The 21,661-nt window shown below is 39.4% G+C and overlaps 1 protein-coding gene across 3 annotated transcripts in view; it reads left to right on the forward strand.

The window, feature by feature from the left end:
• Positions 1 to 21,661, forward strand: part of Sox6 (SRY-box transcription factor 6) — a 540,795-nt gene that overhangs the window by 312,691 nt on the left and 206,443 nt on the right. For all 3 annotated transcript variants that reach the window (XM_032892841.1, XM_032892839.1, XM_032892840.1), the window contains one exon: positions 13,395 to 13,484. In XM_032892841.1, coding sequence (XP_032748732.1) covers positions 13,395 to 13,484 — 90 coding nt within the window. The remainder of the gene's footprint in view (positions 1 to 13,394; positions 13,485 to 21,661) is intronic.

Raw genomic sequence — 21,661 nt, forward strand, 5'->3', positions numbered from 1 at the left:
TGCTAGGCAAGCGCTCTACCACTGAGCTAAATCCCCAACCCCTCCACTTTGTTTTTAAAAGGTAACTTCATAGGGTACAGAATCCTGAGTGATTTTTCTTGTTCGCTTTTCTCACCTGGTGGTATGGTTTGAATGTGTTCCTGAGCTTTCACTTCAGTGCAGTGGTGGTGAAGTGGGGTCTTTATCCGATGATTAATGTGAGTGCTCCCTCATGGACAGGTTCTACCATTGTGGTGGGATGACATTCAGTTACTTTCATGTTACTGGGATAAGACCCATGGCCAAGAACAACTTAAAGAAAGAGTTGTTCAGAATTATAAGACCAGGGTGTTTAAAAGCATGGCTTAGTGTGTTAAATTTTTTTGTGGAGAAAGTAGCCAGCATGCGGAAGTAGACATCAACATAAGCAAAAAGAATTGAAAGAAACCAACACACTGAAATAAAAACATGTTTGGTGACTCCTGAGCATGCACCATAGGTATCTGATCATCTCTGAACTTGAGGGCACATTGGCAGAAATCTTCAAAACAGAATAGCAAGCAGGGGGTGGTGGTGGTGGATAATACTGAAAAGTAAAGTATCCAAATAGGAGTTGTTGATAATTTAATGTCAAAGACAAAATCATAGAAAGAGGACATGCAGAACACACCAAAGCACACATGTACAAGACATAAAAATGTCAAACACACGTTAATCATCTTGGGTGTTCTTTGCATCTGCCTTGTGAGCTTTGCTTATGTCCACCTGTATTGTGAATTGTGGTTCATTGTGGGTCCATCTGTGTAGTGAGCAGGATTTGTTTCTCCCTGTGCTGTGAGTTCTGGTTCTTTGTGTGTCTCTTTGTGAGTTGTGGTTCTTTGGGTGTCTATCTGTGTGTGAGTTGTGATTCTTTGTGTGTGACTGTCTGAATCTCCTATTTGGGGACAACAGCTTGTCACACGATCTCTTTTATCTAAAGGACGTAAGAAGAATTGTTGCCTTTCAGTCTGTTTAGGTTTTTACTGGCGGTTGAGGTGGAATGGTGACTTCTGAACTCCTTATACTGCTGGATTGGGAGTCAGAAGTTGACTATATAGACTGTAATTTTTCCTTATCTCTTTGACTATAGTCTCCAGGGAAATGGAGAACTGAACAGTAAGAGTAGGTAATTCTGTCTTCTTCCTCTTCCCTCTCAGCATTTGCCCTTAATAATTACACCTGCTGGAACTCCCTCCTGTTCTTAGACTGCTGACTGTGTAGTCATACCAGGGTGGGGTTTAAGTGTTATAACAAGATTTATCTATACCCAGCAGAACAATCAGATGCTTTGTCACCTTTATTCCAGTAAGGGACATTGTATTGTACGGCGTCTGAATCTTTGTGGAATTTAACAGCTCCACTCCTGGCTTATTTCCAATACTTATACTTGGCAATATTTTTTGTGGATATAAATAACTTCCAACGCGAACTAACATTTTACTTAATTATAAATTATTTATAAAATATTTGTGTGCGTGTGTGTGTGTGTGTTCGTGTGTGTGTGTGTGTGTGTGTGTGTGTGTGTGTGTGTGTGTGTTCGTGTGTGTGTGTGTGTGTGTGTGTGTGTGTGTGTGTGTTCCAGAAGGCAACCTGCTGGAGTTGGCTCTCTCTTTGAACCAGGTGGGTCTTCTGATCAGCTCAGGACATGAGTCTTAGAGACAGAGTCCCTTTTCCTGTGAGGCATCTTGCAGATCCCTGTTGGGGATTTTGTACCTGGACTATAAAGGAGACTCACCTACACATTATTTCTCCTAAACCTTTTGAAGACTCCTGTTATAGTTTTTCGTATGTAGATTATAAGGGAGATTCACCTATAAATTATTTTCTCGTAAACTTCTTGGTTGAAATTTGTTGGCCTCATGAGTTGAATAGTGTTTGGTTTTAGATGTTTATTGTTTGTATGAGATTATTAATGTTTCTTCCTTGACTCTGGAAAAATTAACCAGTTTGGCAAATTTGGAGTCAGAGTGACCTAAGTGATCAATTTTCCATCTTGATATGTATTTTTTTCCAGCAAGTTTTGCATTTTTCTAAAAGTTTCAATTTATTAGCATAAAGTTTTTCATAGTAACCATGAATTATTATATTAATCTGTCATCATCAACATTGTTTTGTTTTCTTTGTGTATTACAATGCCAAGTTTTAAAAAGGCATATTCTACTCTAGCTTTTGGCCACATAGGAATAACTGGATTGACCCCTTCAGTACAGACAGTCAGAATACTCATCAAGTGTCTCAAGAAAGTAGAAAACAGGATGAAGAAACACCAGCATTAGTGAACGGAGACATGCAAACCAGACAAGAGAACACTCGGAGCAGAGAAAAGCAGCGTTTGGAGATGGTGACTGCAGACACTCAAGTGTAGGCTAAGAAAGAAGCGTAATCAAAAACTGTACAGTAGAAACTTTCTAAACCAGAGAACATACGGGGAAAGGCACAGAGATGAACAGGATAGCAGAGTTGAGTCTGTGGAGCTGACGGTGAGCCGTGCAGGCAGTGGGAGTGCCTGAAGGAGGCAGCTGGGGACATTTTGAAGAAATAATTACAGAAAATTCTAAGTTTGTTTAAGAATGTAAGCCTCTAGTCCCATGGAGCACAAACTAGTGTCAGCTGGTGCCTGCTCCATCTCTAAGTCTGCGCACCAATAACATAGGTTCAAAATCTAGAGAAGACTTGAGAGCATTAAATAGAAGGCACACTCGCAGTTCAGTTATTGTAGGAAAATATGGTGACTATAGAGGACCTGAACTAAACCTCAAATCCCCAGGACGTAAGTGATGGTGACAGCACTTGGCAGATGCAAACTTATGCATGATTATTCTGTTTAAGTGAACTTGGAGCTTTGCATAAAGTTTATGTTGTGCTATAAGCAAGTCTCTGTAAAGATGACTTAACTTTAAAAAGAGTATGTTCTCTGGTTACATGGAAAGAGATAACAAACTGATAACGAAAGAAAATAAGAAATCTTCCAAACAGTAACTAAATCACCAGGCTTTAATCAACATGAATTAATGAAGAAATATCACATACAGACACAAAATATATTTAACTACATGGCAATGATAAATTAATCTAACAAGAATATATCAGACAAGCAAAGACAATGCAGGAGAGAAATACACAACTTTAGTGCACATATTAAACAATAAGTACGATTTAAAATTGGTCTATAAATTCAGAAAATCCCATCAAACCTTTTGCTTTGTAAGTAGGACAATCCTAAAATGCACTTGAAGCTGCTAAGGACCAAGTACAGCCAAGAGCACGCTCTCATTCTGTGTGAGCTCAACCGAGTGCCACAGTGCTGGGAAAGCCAAAATATGTAAGGTCAAGGAACCATCGGCAGAGCAGGCAGAATCCAGTAGGAGTCTCCCCAGCCTCTCAAAGCCCCGCCCAGATCATGGGAAAAGGAAAAACGACAGTCTTCAAACAGATAATGTTGAAGCAACTGGACACAAAGTTTACTCTGCTTTTTTCACTCTTAGAACACAAAACAAGTGAAAATAAACTTCATCTTGAATATAAAGTTGGAAGTATAAAACTTTTTAATTATTTCTTTTATTTTTGAGATTATAATATAATTATATCATCCCTTTTTTCCCTCCCTCTACACCTTCCCAATTAACACAAATTGTTCTTTTTAAAATTTCTTGGCTTATTTTCCTTTAATTGTATACATATATATGTATCACAATATATGTTCCACAAACAATGTACGTATGTATATACCCTGCTCAGTTTCTATGGTACTCATATGCATGTTGTCAAAGCTGATCACCGAGTATTGGATAACCAATAAAGACGATGATTTCTTCTACTCTCAGCATTCCTTAGGTGCCTATAGTCCTTTGTGTTGAGTTGAGGCTTCATGGTATTTCCCTGCCTATTTTTTAAGATGTCTATTTTTTATCTTGTTCAGCTCATGTGTAGGCACTCAAGTCGGTAACACTTTATGGGTATAACTTTATATTACTTGGGTACAGAATAAATTCCCTGATCCTCCAGCTCTTAAAATCTTTTTTTTTTTTTTGTCTCTTCTGTAGTGTTCCCTGAGCCCTAGGATAAAAGTTGTTTTGTAGAAATATTCACTGGGACTGGGCTCCAGAACTCTGCACTTTGATTGGTTGTAGTTGCCTGTAATGGTCTCTGTTGCAAAGAAAAGTTTCCTTGATGAGAGATGAGGACTCCACTTATATGTGGGTGTAAGGACCGATATTTATAATGAAATTAGGGAGTATACTAGTTTAGGAACATGGTGTTGTGGGTTCTTCTCCAAGATCCATGACTTCATTAGCCCTGGGTAGCTGGCTAGGTTTCCAATTCCAGGTATAGTATCCCTTTTATTGAGCAGGTCTTAAATTTAATTACAGAGCTGTTGGTTACTGCCAAAATATGTGTGCAGCTACTGTACCCTTAGGGTATCAGGCCACACTGGTCATTGCTGTAGGTATCATAGCACTGTTGATTGCTTCTGATCTCAGTGTAGACAACATTGCATAGGTCTTAGAAACACTAGTCAGAAAGGAAGAAGTTACTAATTGTGTAATACCAAAATAAAATCTTCAGCTCATCTAGAGGCTTACAGTGTAAGTTAGGTGTGTCGTAGAGAAGGCAAAATATTTGTGATGTATATTCTGACAGACTTGACTTACTTAGAGATGTAAAGTGTATAGATATATGATATCAGTTAATAAAAACATATAGGAATATAAAAACCAAGAAAAAGACAAATAATACAAATGTCACTAAAACTATTTCTGTCATTACTTGGTGTTCAGTAAGAGTGAATTTTTACTACTTCAAGGAATTTTCAGAGTTTGAGTTAATCACACATGGAGGAATACCAAGTGGTGTCAGGCATGTCTGGCCCTCAGGCGACTTAATGTTATGTTGAATGGAGTGAACTTGACCATGTATTCGCCTATTCAGTGCTGAGGACTGCTCAGCAGTAGTAGCAATAAAGACAGGAATTTTAAAGCTCAGAGTTAAAAATTGACCAGAAGATTAATGAGAAAGCAAAAACTTGGCAAGTATTATTTTTCTATCTAGAGGATGAACTTTGATATTTGAAACAGTGAATCAGTGTAGGCAATGTAGAATAGTAGGTGGTAGTGGTATGTGTGCGCATGCATACGTACATGTGTGTGTATGTGTATGTGTGTATAAGAGGATACCGCGTGAGAATGGTTGAGAAGCTACTAGGCATGCAGAAGGGAGTGGGACAGTTTTTGAAGACTTATCCAAATATGGCAAAACTAAGAGTTTCATGTAGGAGCCACCATTAGGGCCAATGATAATGGGGCCTGAGCCCCCGGGCAGCACAGCCTTCTATTGTATTGCCCTTTCATGGGTGCCAATACACAGTGAAATAGACCAAAGGAGGGCGTCAGCAGCTCAAGCTCATGGCACACTTTGACTTGATAACAGTTCACCAGGAAGTTGTTTGTATGAAGCTTAGAAACTGGCAGTCTGTTATGCTCAGATATGCCGGGGTTTTTTTTGTTTGTTTGTTTGTTTGTTTGTTTTTGTTTTTTGGTTTTTGGTTTTTCTTTCCGACTTGTCACATCGAGTCTCTGCTTTCACTTTGTTTCTGCTGTTTTCAGTGGGTGGCATCAAGTTCGGAAATACTGAGTTCTGTAGAGGAATATTTGGTCAGCATTGCTGCGTAAGGCCTTTGCATGCTTTTCAAGTCAGAAACTCATTTCAAGGCTTACACCCTACACGTTTAATGCATGTTGTGTTGTAATCCAGTGCTGGTTTCCGTGTGATTTAAACTTTGAACATAACTCATTTACATATATCTCATACATTTTCATGTATTATGGCACTCTCTGAATATAACATACCTACATGTATATCATGTCCTTTTGTGACAGTTTTCATATTGTTTAGATTTTTATTTATTTTATTTATTTTTGGTTGCTTTTTTGTTTTGTTTTTGTTTTTGTTTTTTGTTTTTTGTTTTTTGTTTGAGACAGGATTTCTCTGTGTAGCCTTGGCTATCCTGGAACTTGCTCTGTGCTCTGTGGACCAGGCTGGCCTCAAATTCATAGAGATCCATCTGTCTCTGACCTGTGAATCCTGGGATTAAAAGTGTATGTTACCACCCCTTGGCTTGTTTAGGTCTTTTTACAGCACCAACTTGCAGACACTTAAGTGAATACAACATATTGGCTTATCTCTGCCAGGCCAGGAGTTGCATTTGACTTCCACACTGGAGAGCATAATATGCATAATATGATGTCAGGCCTCATGCTCTCCGCTCCTCACTTCTAAGTCTATTTTCTCGTAGAGCAGTCAGAGTTTGTCTGTGTGGTCCACAGCAATCCCAGGTCCACACACTTTTTGCTTCTGATCTGAGCATGAGAGAGAGGCTTTCAATTGTCCCAGCAGAGGTTTCTGATGAATCAGTTCTTTGTGTGGTCAGGAGGAGCAATAGAAAGCAGAGACCAGGTCTGTAGTTGGCATCTCCTGCGGTGGTTATGCTTTGATGAGCAGGTGAGATGCACAACATAGCAGTAGCGTTCGGAGTGTTGGAGAGATAGCTCAGTGGCTGAGGACTTCTGTTTGATCTCCAGAACCCAAGTGAAAAACCACGCAGGACACAAATGCTGGGGAGGCAGAGACAGGAGGATGCCTGGGATTCACTGGCCAACTGCTCCACAGGAACTGTGAGCTCTAAGTTCAGTGAGAGATGCAGTCTTACAAAATAACAGTGGAGGAAGACATCTGATGTCTACCTTTGGTTTCAACATGGAGTCCCCCAAACACAGGATACATGTATGTCCAGAGTCATAGAATTAGAGATGACTTTTCACAAACAGGAAGGCAGGGTTCTGAGGATGTACCTCAGTTGGTGGAGTACTTGTCTAGCAGGTACAAGGCTCTCAGTCAGATGCCTAGCACTTTACATACAGCATGGATAGTCATTTGGGGCAACGTAGGGAGTTCTAGGCTAGGCCAACTATGGGAGATCCTGTTTTAAAATACAAAAACAAATAAACAAAAATGGAACATAGAGCATACTAGATACACCAAAATAATTAGGTTGCATCCATTATCTAATATTATTTTTTGAAATCAGGTACATATGAATCTGACATAGTAAAACAAATAGTTGATGACTATATACAACAGAATCAGCAGTCGATAAAGTGGAAATGTCATTGGTAGGATATATTTTAGCAATATGGCTACCTCCAGTTTCTAACAGACATTTCTATTACATTAAAACAGTGCAGCATCTGAGTGTCTCCCGTGCAAGAGGTGACAGTGGAGAATCAAGGCCTCAGACTGCACATGCAGCTCTCACCCGGGAAAATGAAGCCTGTCTTGGAAGAAACGACCTGTTGAGTTCGAGGCAGTTTTGAAAGAACTTTGTACAGGTTGCTTAGTGGATGGTATTTAAGAAAGGAAAGCTTTCAGTTTAAACTAGATGGAAAAAGCAAAATGGAGAGTCGGAAACACGAGCCAAGCACCACGTGTGGTAATCTGGGCTGCTGGACACCACTGACTTTCCCTGAGGTGGCCTGTGTTCTTGGCACACCTGTCCAAAGAGAGAGTGAGTGTTAGTGTCTATATCTGAAGCTACTGTTAGCGAGTGTAAAACTACCCTCTCCCACGGCCGGCTGCTGTTGTGCAGACCATAGCACTGATGTTTAACCAGTGATTTAAATAGTCTTCGGGAAAGCAAGCACTGAAGCACAGTTGAGCGTCACCGTCTGTTTGCAGTCAGTGATGCCAGCAACTTCCTTGTCTTCACTCCTTTCTAACTCATTCCGAAATGAGGCTGTTGTAGCTCCAGCACCAGGCGGTGAGCCCTGGAGTCACCTGTGACCTGTCCTTCCTGTCAGCCCCTGCAGTGGCTATGCCTTGGTGAACAGGCAAGAGGATTGGGAATGATCCCCATGTTCATGTTTTAGGTGCTAGCAGCCTCAGTGAGCAGATGAGAGAGAGAGAGAGAGAGAGAGAGAGAGAGAGAGAGAGAGAGAGAGAGAGAGAGAGAGAGAGAGATGGTGTTTTCCTGCTTATACAGAACAGTGTGACTTTTGTGAATGTATGCTTAGTGCCAGTTGTCAGGGATGCCTAAGAAACACTCTGGTAGATAAAAATAGTACCTGGAGAAAAGATTGTCCCCACATGAGAATGCCTGCATGTGAGTCTGTCAGGTTAGATGTGGGGCCTCTGTTTCCCTGTGCACATCCCAGAGTCTGCATGTAACAGTCCTAACAACATTTCCAACACTGTGGTTTCCTCCCCACATGCAGCCTCCTGCAAACACACCCCTCACTCACAGCATATTGTTCAGTCAAGTGGCTGAGGAATTAAGATTTTTCCTGGAAGGACTATATCTGATTTAATGACCAAATCATTTTAAGGCAGCACAACAGAATTTTACAGGAACGAAATCTTTCCCTTCACACCGATCATGCGTGTTTTACTTGAGTATTGAGTCATTAGCATGTTTATAATGGTTCTAATTTAGCACAACATTTTCTGAATTTTATCCTTGAGTCATTTACAAATTGTTCTTATTGAGTAAACAAAGGGAACAGATTGCATTTTATACTTAGCAATTTATCTGAAAGAAGAGGGGAGGGTTAATTGTTTTAAAGTTTTGGTCTGTTTGGGGAAGTGAGCCTGCTTTCTCATGGCTGGGCCGACATGCCTTTCTTCATGTCTTTTTGGATGGAGGGTATGCTGTGGAGGAGGAAAATGAAGACGAAGGAGTAGGCTGAGGTTGGCCACTCCCACAGGGGAGTGTGGAGCACAAGGGGGCTGGCACGAGATTATCCCAAACAGTTGGTGCATTCCTTAATGATCAAGTGCTTGACAAGTCCAGTCCTTCCTGGCAGAGCATCTGTGTTGATGTTTATACCGCTGCCCTGCTGTATGGGAAAGGCATGCTTTCTCTGCTGCTTGCCTAAAAATAGGATGGAGTATAGCATTGTATGAGATATTTTAAGATAGCAGAAACATTTAAGAGGTTAAAGGTTTGGTCTCAGATCAGAAAAGCTCAGTGATATAGTGTGCACTGTTCTTTCCACACTGGGTTTTCTGTGGAGTTGGTTGGCGATCTGCACACTGGGTTAGAGAAGTTATTTCTAGGTTTGTTTAGTTCGGTCTGAAAAACACACTCTGTGGGCTTTTCTGTCAGCTCCCTGCATGAAGAGCTTGCTTGAAAACAGACTCTATTTATACCCCTTGTTCTTATTTGGAACGTCAGTTGTTTCATTGTGTGTGTGTGTGTGCGTGTACGTGTGTGTGTGTGTGTGCGTGTGTGTGTGTGTGCATGTACGTGTGTGTGTGTGTGTGCATATACGGGGGTGAGTGGATGTGGAACGAGAGGGTGATGGAGGCAAGGGAAGATACCGTATGCCACTGTCTGTGTGAGAGTGTGTGTGTGTGTGTGTGTGTGGTGTGTGTGTGTGTGTGTGGACAGTCATCATGGAGCATTCCTTTGTATGTTATAGTGACTTCAAAATAAAACTGGCACATTTTAGTGTCTAATTATTTTTAGTGAGCTTGGAGGGTTTTAATTAAAATTTAAGAGTGCTCTTCAAGCTCTCCAAGCTCCAATTTTATCCCACTGTATTGTGGAGCTCTTGCCACTGTGTAAAAAGATGTACAGTGACTGATGACTGCATCTGTACGTCCCCAGTGAAAGCACTTGGGGCTGCTGAGGGGCAACTGAACGCACACTGTCAGGTCTGGCTGGAAACTAAAGTCATGGGCACTTCAGATAAATTATCAGTCTTTGGGAATACAGAGAAAAGTGACTGTATTTGAAATAGGTGATTCCAATGGTTAAATGAAGGGATGCCTTCACAATTGTCTTAACCATCACTAAAGCACACATTTCTTCTAATGTGTACACAGGGACTGAAGCATTTGATTCTTCACTAGAATATTTGAAAGATATTTTTTGTCTCGTGTTTGTGGTATTTTAGCCCTCTGATTTTCAATATCTCATGGAAGTGAAAAGAGTAACAAATGTTTACTCATAGATAAACTGTTTCAAAGTATACCGAGACATTTCCCATTATTCCATCTTCTTCCCTCGCTTTAATTATAGTTTATTTACTCTCTGACACAGAAGATAAACCTTTATCATAGTACTACTGAAGCTGTTTTTTTAATATATTAGGAGTAATTGAAAACTTTTCCTAAAACATCAGTCCGCAGATTCATCCCATCTTGAACTTCTATTATTCCTTAGAATTTGTTAGTAGCCAGTACATTAGCACACCGTGGGGAATCCCACCCTTTACTCATCCAACAGCCTCGGTTTCTAAGAAGCAGAACCACATTTGGGAATCTGTTTTACAGTGTATTTTAAATAAGGTCAATCCTGAATTGTATCATTCTTTGCTAGAAAAACTTTAGAATATGTTTCCTGAAAGATAAAAACTTAAATTTGAAAAAATAAGAAAGCAAACAAACAAAATCCCCAAATCAGCCTACCAATAGCTACATAACCCAGTAGTAGTTTAGAGATATGGGCTCTCTTCAAATGGAGAATAGCTAGTATCAGATTTATATCATTCATTAATTAATAGGCAAAATAACCCAAGGCCCTGGTTTCACTGAGTAGGTGCTGTGTTGGGGTGACCTCTAGCCTCTGATGGCGTGCTACACAGTATCAGGGCACTGTAAGTTATACCTGTTCTCATGTGTTCACATTGCGCGGCTACTGTGAACCACACATAGTACTATGACCCATTCTTGCAGTCTTGAAGAGGCATTTGGTTCTGTAGCTGCAAACAGCTCAGTCATCGAAGTTGGAACAGTCAAACTTAGATAATGAAATTTACTGTCACTGTCTCCTTGAGTAGCCATATTTGTTCCATGACAGAACTCTAAACTATTTAGTGGACATTTGTTTTGTCTCCATTTAGAATCACTGTGCCTATTGTATTGAAGACACACACTCTCTCTTATTCTTTCTGTGTGGAGTATAAGGTCTCATTTATGTAGTTTCCCTCTTTGATCACTGAAGTTATGCTAAACCACAATGGGATAAAGTCTTCTCTGACTGGCTGCCTCCTACTGATGTGCTGGAAGGCTGTTGTAGAACAGGAAGGGAGCCTCACATTTAACCTGCATCCCTACCCAGATATTGAGAGCATTAGTCCAGTCCATGGGGCCTTTGACAATACAACTCTTCCTATGTAACTTTGGACCTTTTATATGTTTCCTCATCTCTGATCAGAAAGTCCTCCAGGTCAGAGTGGCTGGTGACAGCCAGCTTCTGGCTCTTCTCGCTCATCTCAGTTGCTTTATCTACAGCACCAACATGGTTCTTGTGGGTCTGGCACTTGGATGAGCAGCCAGGAGACACTGTTAATTTCAAACCTTCAAGATCAAAGGATGATGAAGTTGTATGTAGTGACTACTAGTGTCCCTGGATAAATATTATCTGTGGTTGTTATTAAATAACTTCCTGTCTATAAATGTAGGCACACAGAGCCTGTTTTATCTTTTCCTTCAGCTTTCTTAAATAGGAGCTGGTATAGCTGGATCTCTGTTAGTAAGGACAGGATGTTTTAGTAGAATGTCACATGCTTTGGAGCCTGTGACTGTAGAGCTCTCCCATGAAGCCTGTTGGGTTTATGTTGAAGCATGCATTCCCATTGTCCATAGAGCTGTCTTCATCTGCCATGGAGCTTCAGCATTCTTTCCTGGGATCTCTGGGGTATTTTGAATCTATTTATAGAAATTATAGACATGCTTTTCATCGTGTGTGTGTGTGTGTGTGTACTTAACAAGTCAAGTTTTGTTAACAATCTTAGTTATACTGGCGTTTTGTCTGATGGGTATATCATCTTACTTAACCAGACATTTGGGACTCCTGCATCTGTGCTTTTCAGCAACAGTTTAATGTAATGACAGAATCTACAATGATGGGTGAAAATGTAGCAAGCCCTAGTAAAGTATAAAATTCAAGACTGTTTATTGATCTGTCTCAGTGTTATCTACTGTTATAACCATCTTGATCTGATTGGAGAAACAATAAAGCCTGGCTGCACGCCTTTGAAGATTTGCTCATTGGCTCTGTAAACTCAGTCTTAACCTTAGAAAAAATCCAGGTACCGAACAGGCCCCATGCCACATTTCTGATGTGACCTGGAGAGAAGGCAGGGAGGGGCAGGGGCTCTCACTTAACAGCCCTTCTATGTAGACCCTGTGACAGCATCAGCCCTTTCATGGCACTAGATCTGGATTCCATCCATTCCCTGATTGATTGATCTCGTCACAAACAAACGTTAATTGTTTTCAGCAATACTTTCTAATCATGTGAAGGTCTTCTCATCTCTTAAGCAAGGATCATTGCCCTTTCCAAAGCTTATCTAGCCTCTAAAGCCCTTGAGAGCCATCTTGACCCAACTGTCAATCTGAAAAATTCAAGGCGGATTTGGAAGCTAAAGGGGGGGAAAACCTGAAAGGGAAAATGCTTAAAAGATAGGAGCTGATATGGGGGAGAAAAGCATTTGGAACTGGAGGAACCATTTTAAAAATAATTTAAAAAGAAAGTTATCAGAATTTTGACACTTGGAATGCTAACGTTTAATGGGAGTTTTAAAATCTGCATTCTCTGGAAACGAGGCCTATTTGTTAAGAGCTGAGCCTTGGAAAGGCTCATGTAGAAGGTGGTAAGCAGGAGGTTTGCTTGCAAGGTCATCTGAATCCTGAGAAGAAAACAACACACACAGAAGAAAAGAGATTGTTAGTACAGTGTTCTTCAGTTTGTACTTCTATATATTATGAATCTTTATAACTACATACATACTTACTCCCTGTAATCTAGAACATTATTTTAAAGTGCAAAAGGGTGGACACTATTTAAACAGGTATTTCTTTTAATAAACCTATGTGTTACTTTGTGTATAAAGTTTTAGCAGATTTCTCCATGAAGGCACAAAGAACAGCTTGATTTTATTTACTTGCCTAATTTTTAGTTTTTCAAAAGTTGAATTTCTTTTTTATGTGCTAAGTGGCTACAGGCCAGTTGGCTTCTCCTTTAACAATGTATCATTGTTCCTTGCACAGCAAATAAATTGTGCTTTTACAAAAAACCACCCAGGCTAAAAGAAATATCTAAATTTAAAGCCTTTGTTCTGTTTTCTCAGTCTGATAAATGATAAACATTGATTAATATTGCTAGAATTAGGCTGCTAAGCATGGATTACGGAACACTATCATCCTGGGGCAATAGTTTACCTTAGTCATGGTGTTTTATTATCGAGTAATGGCAGAATTAAAAGAATAGCAACAGAAACAGCATTTGTTTGTTTCCCAAGGAGCCAGTTGCTCAGGCAGCTAGCCCTCTGGGTCCATAGCACACATCTTTAATACTTATTTTTGTATTTTAATAGATTCCTCCTGCATGGAAAAACTACTTTCAAAAGATTGGAAGGAAAAAATGGAAAGACTAAATACGAGTGAACTTCTTGGAGAAATCAAAGGTAAAATCTAAAAAGTATCAAATGTGTTCAGGTGTTGCCTCACACACCTCATGCAGCTGCTGGTCTTTGTGCCAGGACGCTAAATTCACTTCTAGATTACTAAAGAGTACAGAAATCTACTTTTCTTTCCATTGAGGAGTAGATGTGACACATCCCTGAATGTCTTCTCTGTAAAGTGTGCCCTATGGACATCTGCTACCCCCAGTGTCAGTGTACAAATTACCCTGTGAATCTACTTGACAAAGATGACAGAAAGTTTTATCAAACAATGAACAGTTCAAAATACCATTTGTTCTCTTAGAACTATAGTACTAGTGCAGTTTATAAATTGAAGTTATTTGTGTGATTTCTTTTTTCCCCCTGCAAATTGGCTCTCTATAAAATCCCAAAAAAACCAGATGGAATTTGCATCTCGTTTTATGGGTGATTTTGGAGACCTATTTACCTTGGTCCCCATCCTGCCTGTATCACTTTATGCCTGAGTAGTTTTGGCTAAACATTGGAGTTTCCTCCATCTTGTACTTCCTGTCTCCATGGAGGTGATAGCATCTACTTTATATGCTCCTTAGGAGAGAGAGTTGACACAAGTAAAGGTCTTGCAACTGTATCACTTGGCACTGAGCAGTGTTTGGGTGAGTGCAGGTTACAGTGATGGTTACTGCTAATGTTAACTGTTAATACTGTTAAACTGTTCATAGGACTGGAAATTGATTCATAGCAAAGAGAGTTCTGGGATTTAGCATTTCCTGACCTTGGAATCCTAAAGTATCTTTGTTTTCTAATTTACTTATTTTTGTGGTTCTGGGAACTGGTCTAGGAAGCCCTGTAGATTCACCCCTGCCTGTATGTCATCCTTCTAAAACATTAAGAAATGAAGGAGTACAGTGTATTTCATAATTGCTAGCCTGCGAGCAAAATGTCTGCTTCTGGACTAATCCAGCTCTTCAGTGGAAGCTTTTCTGAGAAGTGTTCCTTTTCTTATACGTCTGTGTCACACGAGGAAGCCAGAGCTCCTATAAATGCTGTCAGTCATCACTCACAAAGTCTAAACCTCTATTTGCAGAAATACTTCAGGGTCTTAATCACATTAGTTCTCTGGATTTATTAAACAATTTTGGGTCATTTAGCTTAGTTAAGGCAACCATTTGGTAGTAGATACTTCATGAAAATGTTATTTTTAACTTATTGTAAAACATTGATAGAGCTCTGGTTCCATTCAACTCAAATGTGGAGAACAGGTGTTCTTCCCAAAGAGTAGTTAATAGATCATTTCATTAACTAGCACAGTGTCAAAATCAAGTGGAAATGAAATATCATTTTGGATTTTACTGCCTCTGCTTTGTACTCATAAAGGCCATTTTCTATTTTGGAAAAAACAGAATCTCAACATAACTGATGGGTAGAAAGAAAAGTCATTATGACATATTCTCCATCCAGCTGCAATAACATGGGCAGTGTGACTTCACACGTCATTTTGTGTTTTCTTCTCTTTCCAGAGCCACTGGTTTTATAAGAGTGAGGACAGAAATGGCATATGCAAAGGCAAGCGTTTGCCAACACGAGTGATGAGGGGGTCTTGCTTTCTTCCAGCAGTGTGGACGCTAACATTTTATTATCTTTATGTGAATGCTCTTTGGCTTTTTATACACTTCAGGGTGTCTTTCCTCTCATACCTTTAGATTTTATTTATATTTAATTTTAATTATCAGTTTAAAAATTAAAAAATCAGCAGAAGTTGCAGATGCTCAAAATGTGTAATTCTCAAAAGTGAATGATACAGCATCAAGCCTTTCTATGCTATTCCTCTGGAGGCCTGTCGCTTCCAGTGGTGAGCTATTCTGAATTTTGTAGACATAAATGATAATACTCTTACTGAATTTTCTGTTTAACTTGTTCTACATTTTTCTTTTTATACATTTTAGCATTTTGTCACTACACACATTACATGTAGAAAATATATCAATTATACACTAATTTAGACATTAAAAACCTTAGTAAAGTGGTAATTCAAGTAGTTTGGTTTAACCAATGCTGAGAGAACACACCCTTTTCGTCCTATGTGACATGGGCCAGCTGCATACTAAGCTCAGGGCCTTCTCTGAGGGTTTAAAGGTGATCTACCCTTTGAGGATTGTGTACTGTTGGGGATTATCAGTATCTCCTATCTTCGGCATTGTGGATCAGTGGATTTCCCCAATTCCAAAATTCATGCATATTTATTTGTAAGAAATAGAACACAACATACAATAAAGCAAAAGCATTCTTTAATTCTGCATAAATCTTGTGGCACAGGCTTTCTGTTTTAGCTTTCATCTATACCCTAAGTTTTGTGTAAAGTCAGCTCCCCATTCCCCGCCATGAGCTGCTCCTTGTGCTTTACGCAGGCTTTCATTTGATAGTGTTTAAAAACCATCATGGGCAAAAACATGGCATAAAGTGAGTTTGCCCTCTGTCAACCAAGCCATCTTACCTAATACCAGTTGCTCATTTCCCTCTAAAGGACTTGTCCCATGCGTGCTGGCTGTCAGAGCTTGAGACCTCTTGAGTACATTTAATAGCATCACATCCTGGCACGTACGTGCCTGCCTTCTTTCCCCTTTAAATGTTTGACTCTGTTGAGGTTTGTTTGGGTAGGTGACTCCCAGTCTTGAGATTAGATACTACTCTACCATATTTTCTCCCAATTAGTTGAAACATTTAACCTTTTCTTCCCCTCTGAATTTATTTAGATGTATAGTGTCCACTAGAGTTATAGTTAAAAAAAAAAACAGTTAAAAAACAACATTATTAGGGGTTGGGGATTTAGCTCAGTGGTAGAGCGCCAAGGCCCTGGGTTCGGTCCCCAGCTCCGAAAAAATAGAAAAAAGAAAAAAAAAAAACAACAACATTATACATTGTGACTGAATGCTGTGATCACTCTTCACTGGGAATAGTATCTTTTCTTACATTTTATTATACATCTGAAACCATTTATATAAATTTTCACTAGTACTTTAATAAATATAACATATTTCAATTTATCATAACTTATCAAAGATATTTTCACACTTTAAAAAAATTATCTTAGATTGTTTTATAACATTGTGTTAATTAACATTAAACGTTTTAAAATTACATTTATATAAAACTATTAGATGAACAGACATCTTTATGAAATCACAGATTTTCATTGGGAACAATTTATTCAATTCTTCTTTGAAGAATTTATTAATGTCTGTGTGTGAGTGTGTGTGTGTGTGTGTGTGTGTGTGTGTGTGTGTGTTTTGCTTGCATGTATGTGCATGCAGTACCCACCGAGGCCAGAAGAAGGCACTAGATTCCCTGGAACTGGAGTTAGAGATAGTTGTGAACCATCATGAGGGTGCTGGGAACAGAACTCAGACCACCTACTGTCATACTTTTAACCTTTGATCTATTTCTCCATTCCCCTAACCAATTCTTGTATACCCCCAGGAACATTTTGGTTTTAATTCTGTACCTTTCCTTTCATGTTTTACTTTTCAGTATTATTTTTCTTCTGTTACTGTATTTTGAGATTATCCTAGGTTTTACAAGTCAGTCTTACTGATTCACTGTATAATTTTCCTTGTTATTGGACTACTGGGTCTAACCCTGTAGCAGCTGACCAGAATGCCTTTATCTCATCACTTCAAATCATGCCACCTAGATTGCTAAGAGCAGTAAAGATAAAGGAGCAGAATTTTGGACAGAATTTTTAATTTATAGTGCTAGTTTTAGTATTCTACACTTTGTATGGTCATAAGCCATTTTTTAAATGCCATCTCATGTACCCCAAGTTGGCTTTGAATTTGTAATGACCAAGACTGACTCTGAGTCCTTGCTTCCCTGCCTCTTCCTCTCTAGTGCTGATATCACAGGGACATTCCACCATGCCTACGCCAGCTGCTATTTTTTCATTAAAATAAGTTTATCATTGAAAATATAATTCTTTATCATTAAAAATATAGTTTTAGCTCTAGACTTTTAGACGTCTCTAGAATTGTGTTTATGGCACACTTTGCTAATTTGGGGGATTTGAATTCATTATGAAATAAATGCAGGCTAATTGTGGGATAGTCGTCTTTGAATGTCCTGTAGGGTGTCTCTCATATATTGGATTGATTTGTATTTATTTGTTTGTGTGTGTGTGTGTGTGTGTGTGTGTGTGTGTGTGTGTGTGTGTATCTATATGTATGTATACACACACACACACACACACACACAAAGTATATAACTTCCAGAATTCCAAGTAGAACTGGCCTTTCCTTTCTATATTATATAATAGAAGTAGAAGAAATATATGTGTGTGTGTCTGTCTATCTATCTATCTATCTATCTATCTATCTATCTATCTATCTATAATTTCTTGAAATTCTTAATAATCTGAAAACACCAGAGCCTAAAAACATTTTTTACTTTTTAAGGTCATTTCTTTTCATAAAATACTTTTTCTGAAATCGTACAGTCTGTGAGAGTTTTCCATTGTTACTGTTGTTGATTTAACCTATAGTACCTAGCATTTCAGGCTTCTGTGTATTTTCTGTCCTATATCTAAATCTTACTTTTGAAAATTTGTTTTCTCCTTCTGCCTTTCACTTCTCTTGGCAGGAGTTTTTCAACTATTTAGCCATTTACCATAAAGATGCAACACATAACTCCTAAAATTGCCCCTTTTCGGCATGCCAATCAAATAATCATCTTGCTTTGTTGTTACTGTTTCTTTAGTCTTGATTCACTTCCTACATTTTGTTTGTTTTTATGTACTCTAACTTCCCACATAAGATGCTTCATTTACAACTTTTAAATTTGATATTAAAGGCACTTGGTTATGTGTGTCTTTAATATTTTTGTCATTTTATGACTATTTAATAATTACAATGTTTGCTAACTAATTTATTTTGATGTATTTTACGTAAGTTTATATCTCATTCTAGAGTCATGAAGTGTAACAAAGTTACTATAAGGAGGGAATAGCCACCATCAATCTTAGTGGAATATTCTAGAAATATATAGTGGAACAAAGTGGGGCCATAGAATGTTTAAGACTGAAAGATGAGTCTTCAATCCAGAGACCTTAATATTCCTATACAATTGAGAAGCAATGATTTTTTTTTTAAGCCTTCACTTTAAATTCTTTGCTTCATGTAATACTACCCAAATGAAGCACAAGGAGGCTGCTAAACCCATGAATTACCGCAGAAGTTTGTGAGACAATGGTTTGTCAGAGGTGTCAGCGAGCCTTGCCTTGTCTAGTATTTATATTGCTTGTTTAAAGTCTTGTTTTATTATTTTAAAAGTACTTATTTATTTGTTGATTGAATGATTGTTCATTGCTGTTCTGCCTCATCTATACCTGTAGGAGGAGGTCAGATTCTCTGAGCTAGAATTACAGACAGTTGTGAACTGTCATCTGGGTTCTGGGAATTGAACTTGGTTCTTTCTGAAGAGCAGCCAGTGCTCTTTACTGCTGAATTATCTCTCTAGGACTTATTTTATTATTTTATATAATGTGTATGTATGTGCCTGTTTGTGGATATGTGCATAGAAATACAGGTGCCCACGGAAGCTAGAGGTGACAGACCCCCTTGTGTTGGAGTGGTTGGGAGCAGGTAGATGTGGATGCTGGGAACCAACCTTAAGTCCTCTGAAAGAGCAGCAACTGCTCTTTAAGTCATTGAGTCATCTCTCCAGCCACCGTTTTTATAGTTTATATCTAAGCTAGGTAACAATATGTTTAAATTACACTACATTCTGAATGGTTGGTTGCAGCCAAGATAGAAACATCACCTCAAAGAGTTCTGTTTTTCTCAGTGCAGTACCTAAAGTATTTCCTAGCATCCTTTAAATACACCAAGGGCATACCCCACAGCATCATTCACTGACATATTACTGCAGGTCACCTCTTTTCCTGCTGTCAAATTACTTGAGGTTACAATGTGATAACTTGCAGGAGATTAGTAGCAACAGACTCATGGTGAGGTGCCCCAAACATTTATTATGAAGAGTAGTGAAAGACAGGCAGGAGGGGTCAGCCTGGCACATGCTCTCTGACTTGGAGTGTTGGGCAGACAAGCAGATGTAGGGAGCTGAGATAATAGGGAACTTGTTCTTAAAAACACAAAACAACATCTCAAGAAATCGTGGTATCTGATACAGTTGAATCGTATGTTTTGGCAGAGGGCACCTGAAATACAGCATGTCAAAGGGAACATGGTAATAAGTCTTGTGAGATTCTTTATTGTCCACAAAACAGAATATTAAAATACCTAAAACTGTGAGTACTAGCTCAGGAGACTGGGGTAGGAGGATTTCTATGAACTCTAACCTGCACCATATGGTGAGTTTCAGGCTAGTTATCCTGTCTCCAAAAAAAAAAAAGTTCATGCCTTTAATCTCAGCACTTGGAATAAGGCAGAGACTGGGAGATCTCTTTTTGAGGCCAGTCTGGTCTTTACAGTGAATTCCAGGAGAGCCAAGACTGCAAAAAACAAAACAAGGCAAAAACTTCTAGGTATGGTAGCTCTCTCCTTTAATTCTAGGCAGAGGCAAATAAGTCTTTATGAATTTGAGGCTAGCCTGGGGCACAAGTTTCCAGGCCTGCTTCATTGTGAGACTCTGTCTCAAAACACCAAAGAAACCAAACAAACAGAAAATAAAAACATTATAAAATATTTTTGATGTTAAATGAATAAGAGATACCTACTCTTACAACTGAGTAAAACAGAAGAGAAAGTTAGCAGCTTAGAGTGTTGCTTGAAGCTGTAGGGGTGGGGTCCGAGCTTGGTCTCAGAAGTCTCTGCTTGATATAACAGAGTGGTTATAAGTTCTCTGAAGCCTTAAGAGAGAGACGCTGGGAGGCTCCTGACCTCCCCCACAGCACACACTAGCTTTACATCTCTACTTTTGATCATGAGGCAGGACATGGGCAGCATGGCCTCACTGTACAATACTTATTACCCTCTGTGCTTAAATGACTGAGAGAGGAGTGGAGACATGTGACAAGAAGACAGTACAAGACAGACATGTGGTGGGGTTTGAGTTGTGCTGAGTGTGTGGGGATTCCAGGATAGTTGTGGTTTGACACGTTTCTGAATGCAGTCGTGTCCTTGAGCCATGCCTGCAACATGAGGACTTATTGCTGTGCAGAGGCTTGACATCTTCAGTTTATAGGAAAGGTTTTGAGCCTCCTTCACACATCTTCCCCTGGATGTGGTGGCTGGCATCTCCTGCTTGGTGTGAAGGCGCCTCTTTGGGCACCGTGCCAGGTGAACGTGCTGCTGGTTGTCTAAGTTAGTACAGATTGTGCTTGTGTTTGTCAAACACCCAAACGATAAGAGACACAGGAGACAATGTGCAGTGAAGGAAGAAAGGATGCTGAAGACTCCTTTCTAGTGTCATTAAGGATTAAATGTTTTGCTATATACATTTAAGTACAAGGTAGATGCCTGTGAGGTACAGCCTCCTTACAGCTTAGAAAAACAAAGCTTGTTTTTTCATGCTGGAAAAATGACTGAGAATACATTTTTCAGGGTGCATTTCTGCAAGTGGTGCCAGTGTTTTCCAGAGCGATTACTGAAGTACAGTCATGCATAATGTTCACTGCTATGTTTGAGGACCTGTTTGGCTTCATCAACTTTGTGCTCATCACGTGTGCTGAGGAGCAGAGGTGCTGTGCTGTTTTTTCCCCATGGTTTTTTCCTAGAAGATTTAAAGGCAGGAACTGTATGTGCTCATAGCAAATACTGAAGTGACAACATAAATTTAAGTTGGGTATGGTGGTCAGGCCTGTAATCCTAGAACTCAGGAGGCTGTGGCAGGAGGCTTGTAGTTTTGAGGCCAGCTTGGATTGCATTGTGAGTTCAAGGTGAGCCTGGACTATGTGGTGAGGCTCTGTCTCCAAAAGCATTGAGACAGCACTCAAAGAAAATATAGCAGGAACCAAGAAGGAACGTCACTCTAACACTTTTGTGAAATACGTCTGAGGGACTTGTTTTGTCTCAGCTTTGATTGTCAGCAGGAATCCTCAGAGGACAGGACAGGCACACAGAGTCATGGTTGACTTCAGGTCACGATGGGTCTTAAAGGTCAAGTAGAGCAGGGTGTTCTAGAAGTTCTCAGGAGGGTTCTTATTTCCAGTTGAGACTGGATCTTCCAGTTCCTGCAGAATCAGTGTTCTG

Source organism: Rattus rattus, chromosome 2, assembly GCF_011064425.1.
Source record: "Rattus rattus isolate New Zealand chromosome 2, Rrattus_CSIRO_v1, whole genome shotgun sequence".
Taxonomy (NCBI): Eukaryota; Metazoa; Chordata; class Mammalia; order Rodentia; family Muridae; genus Rattus; species Rattus rattus.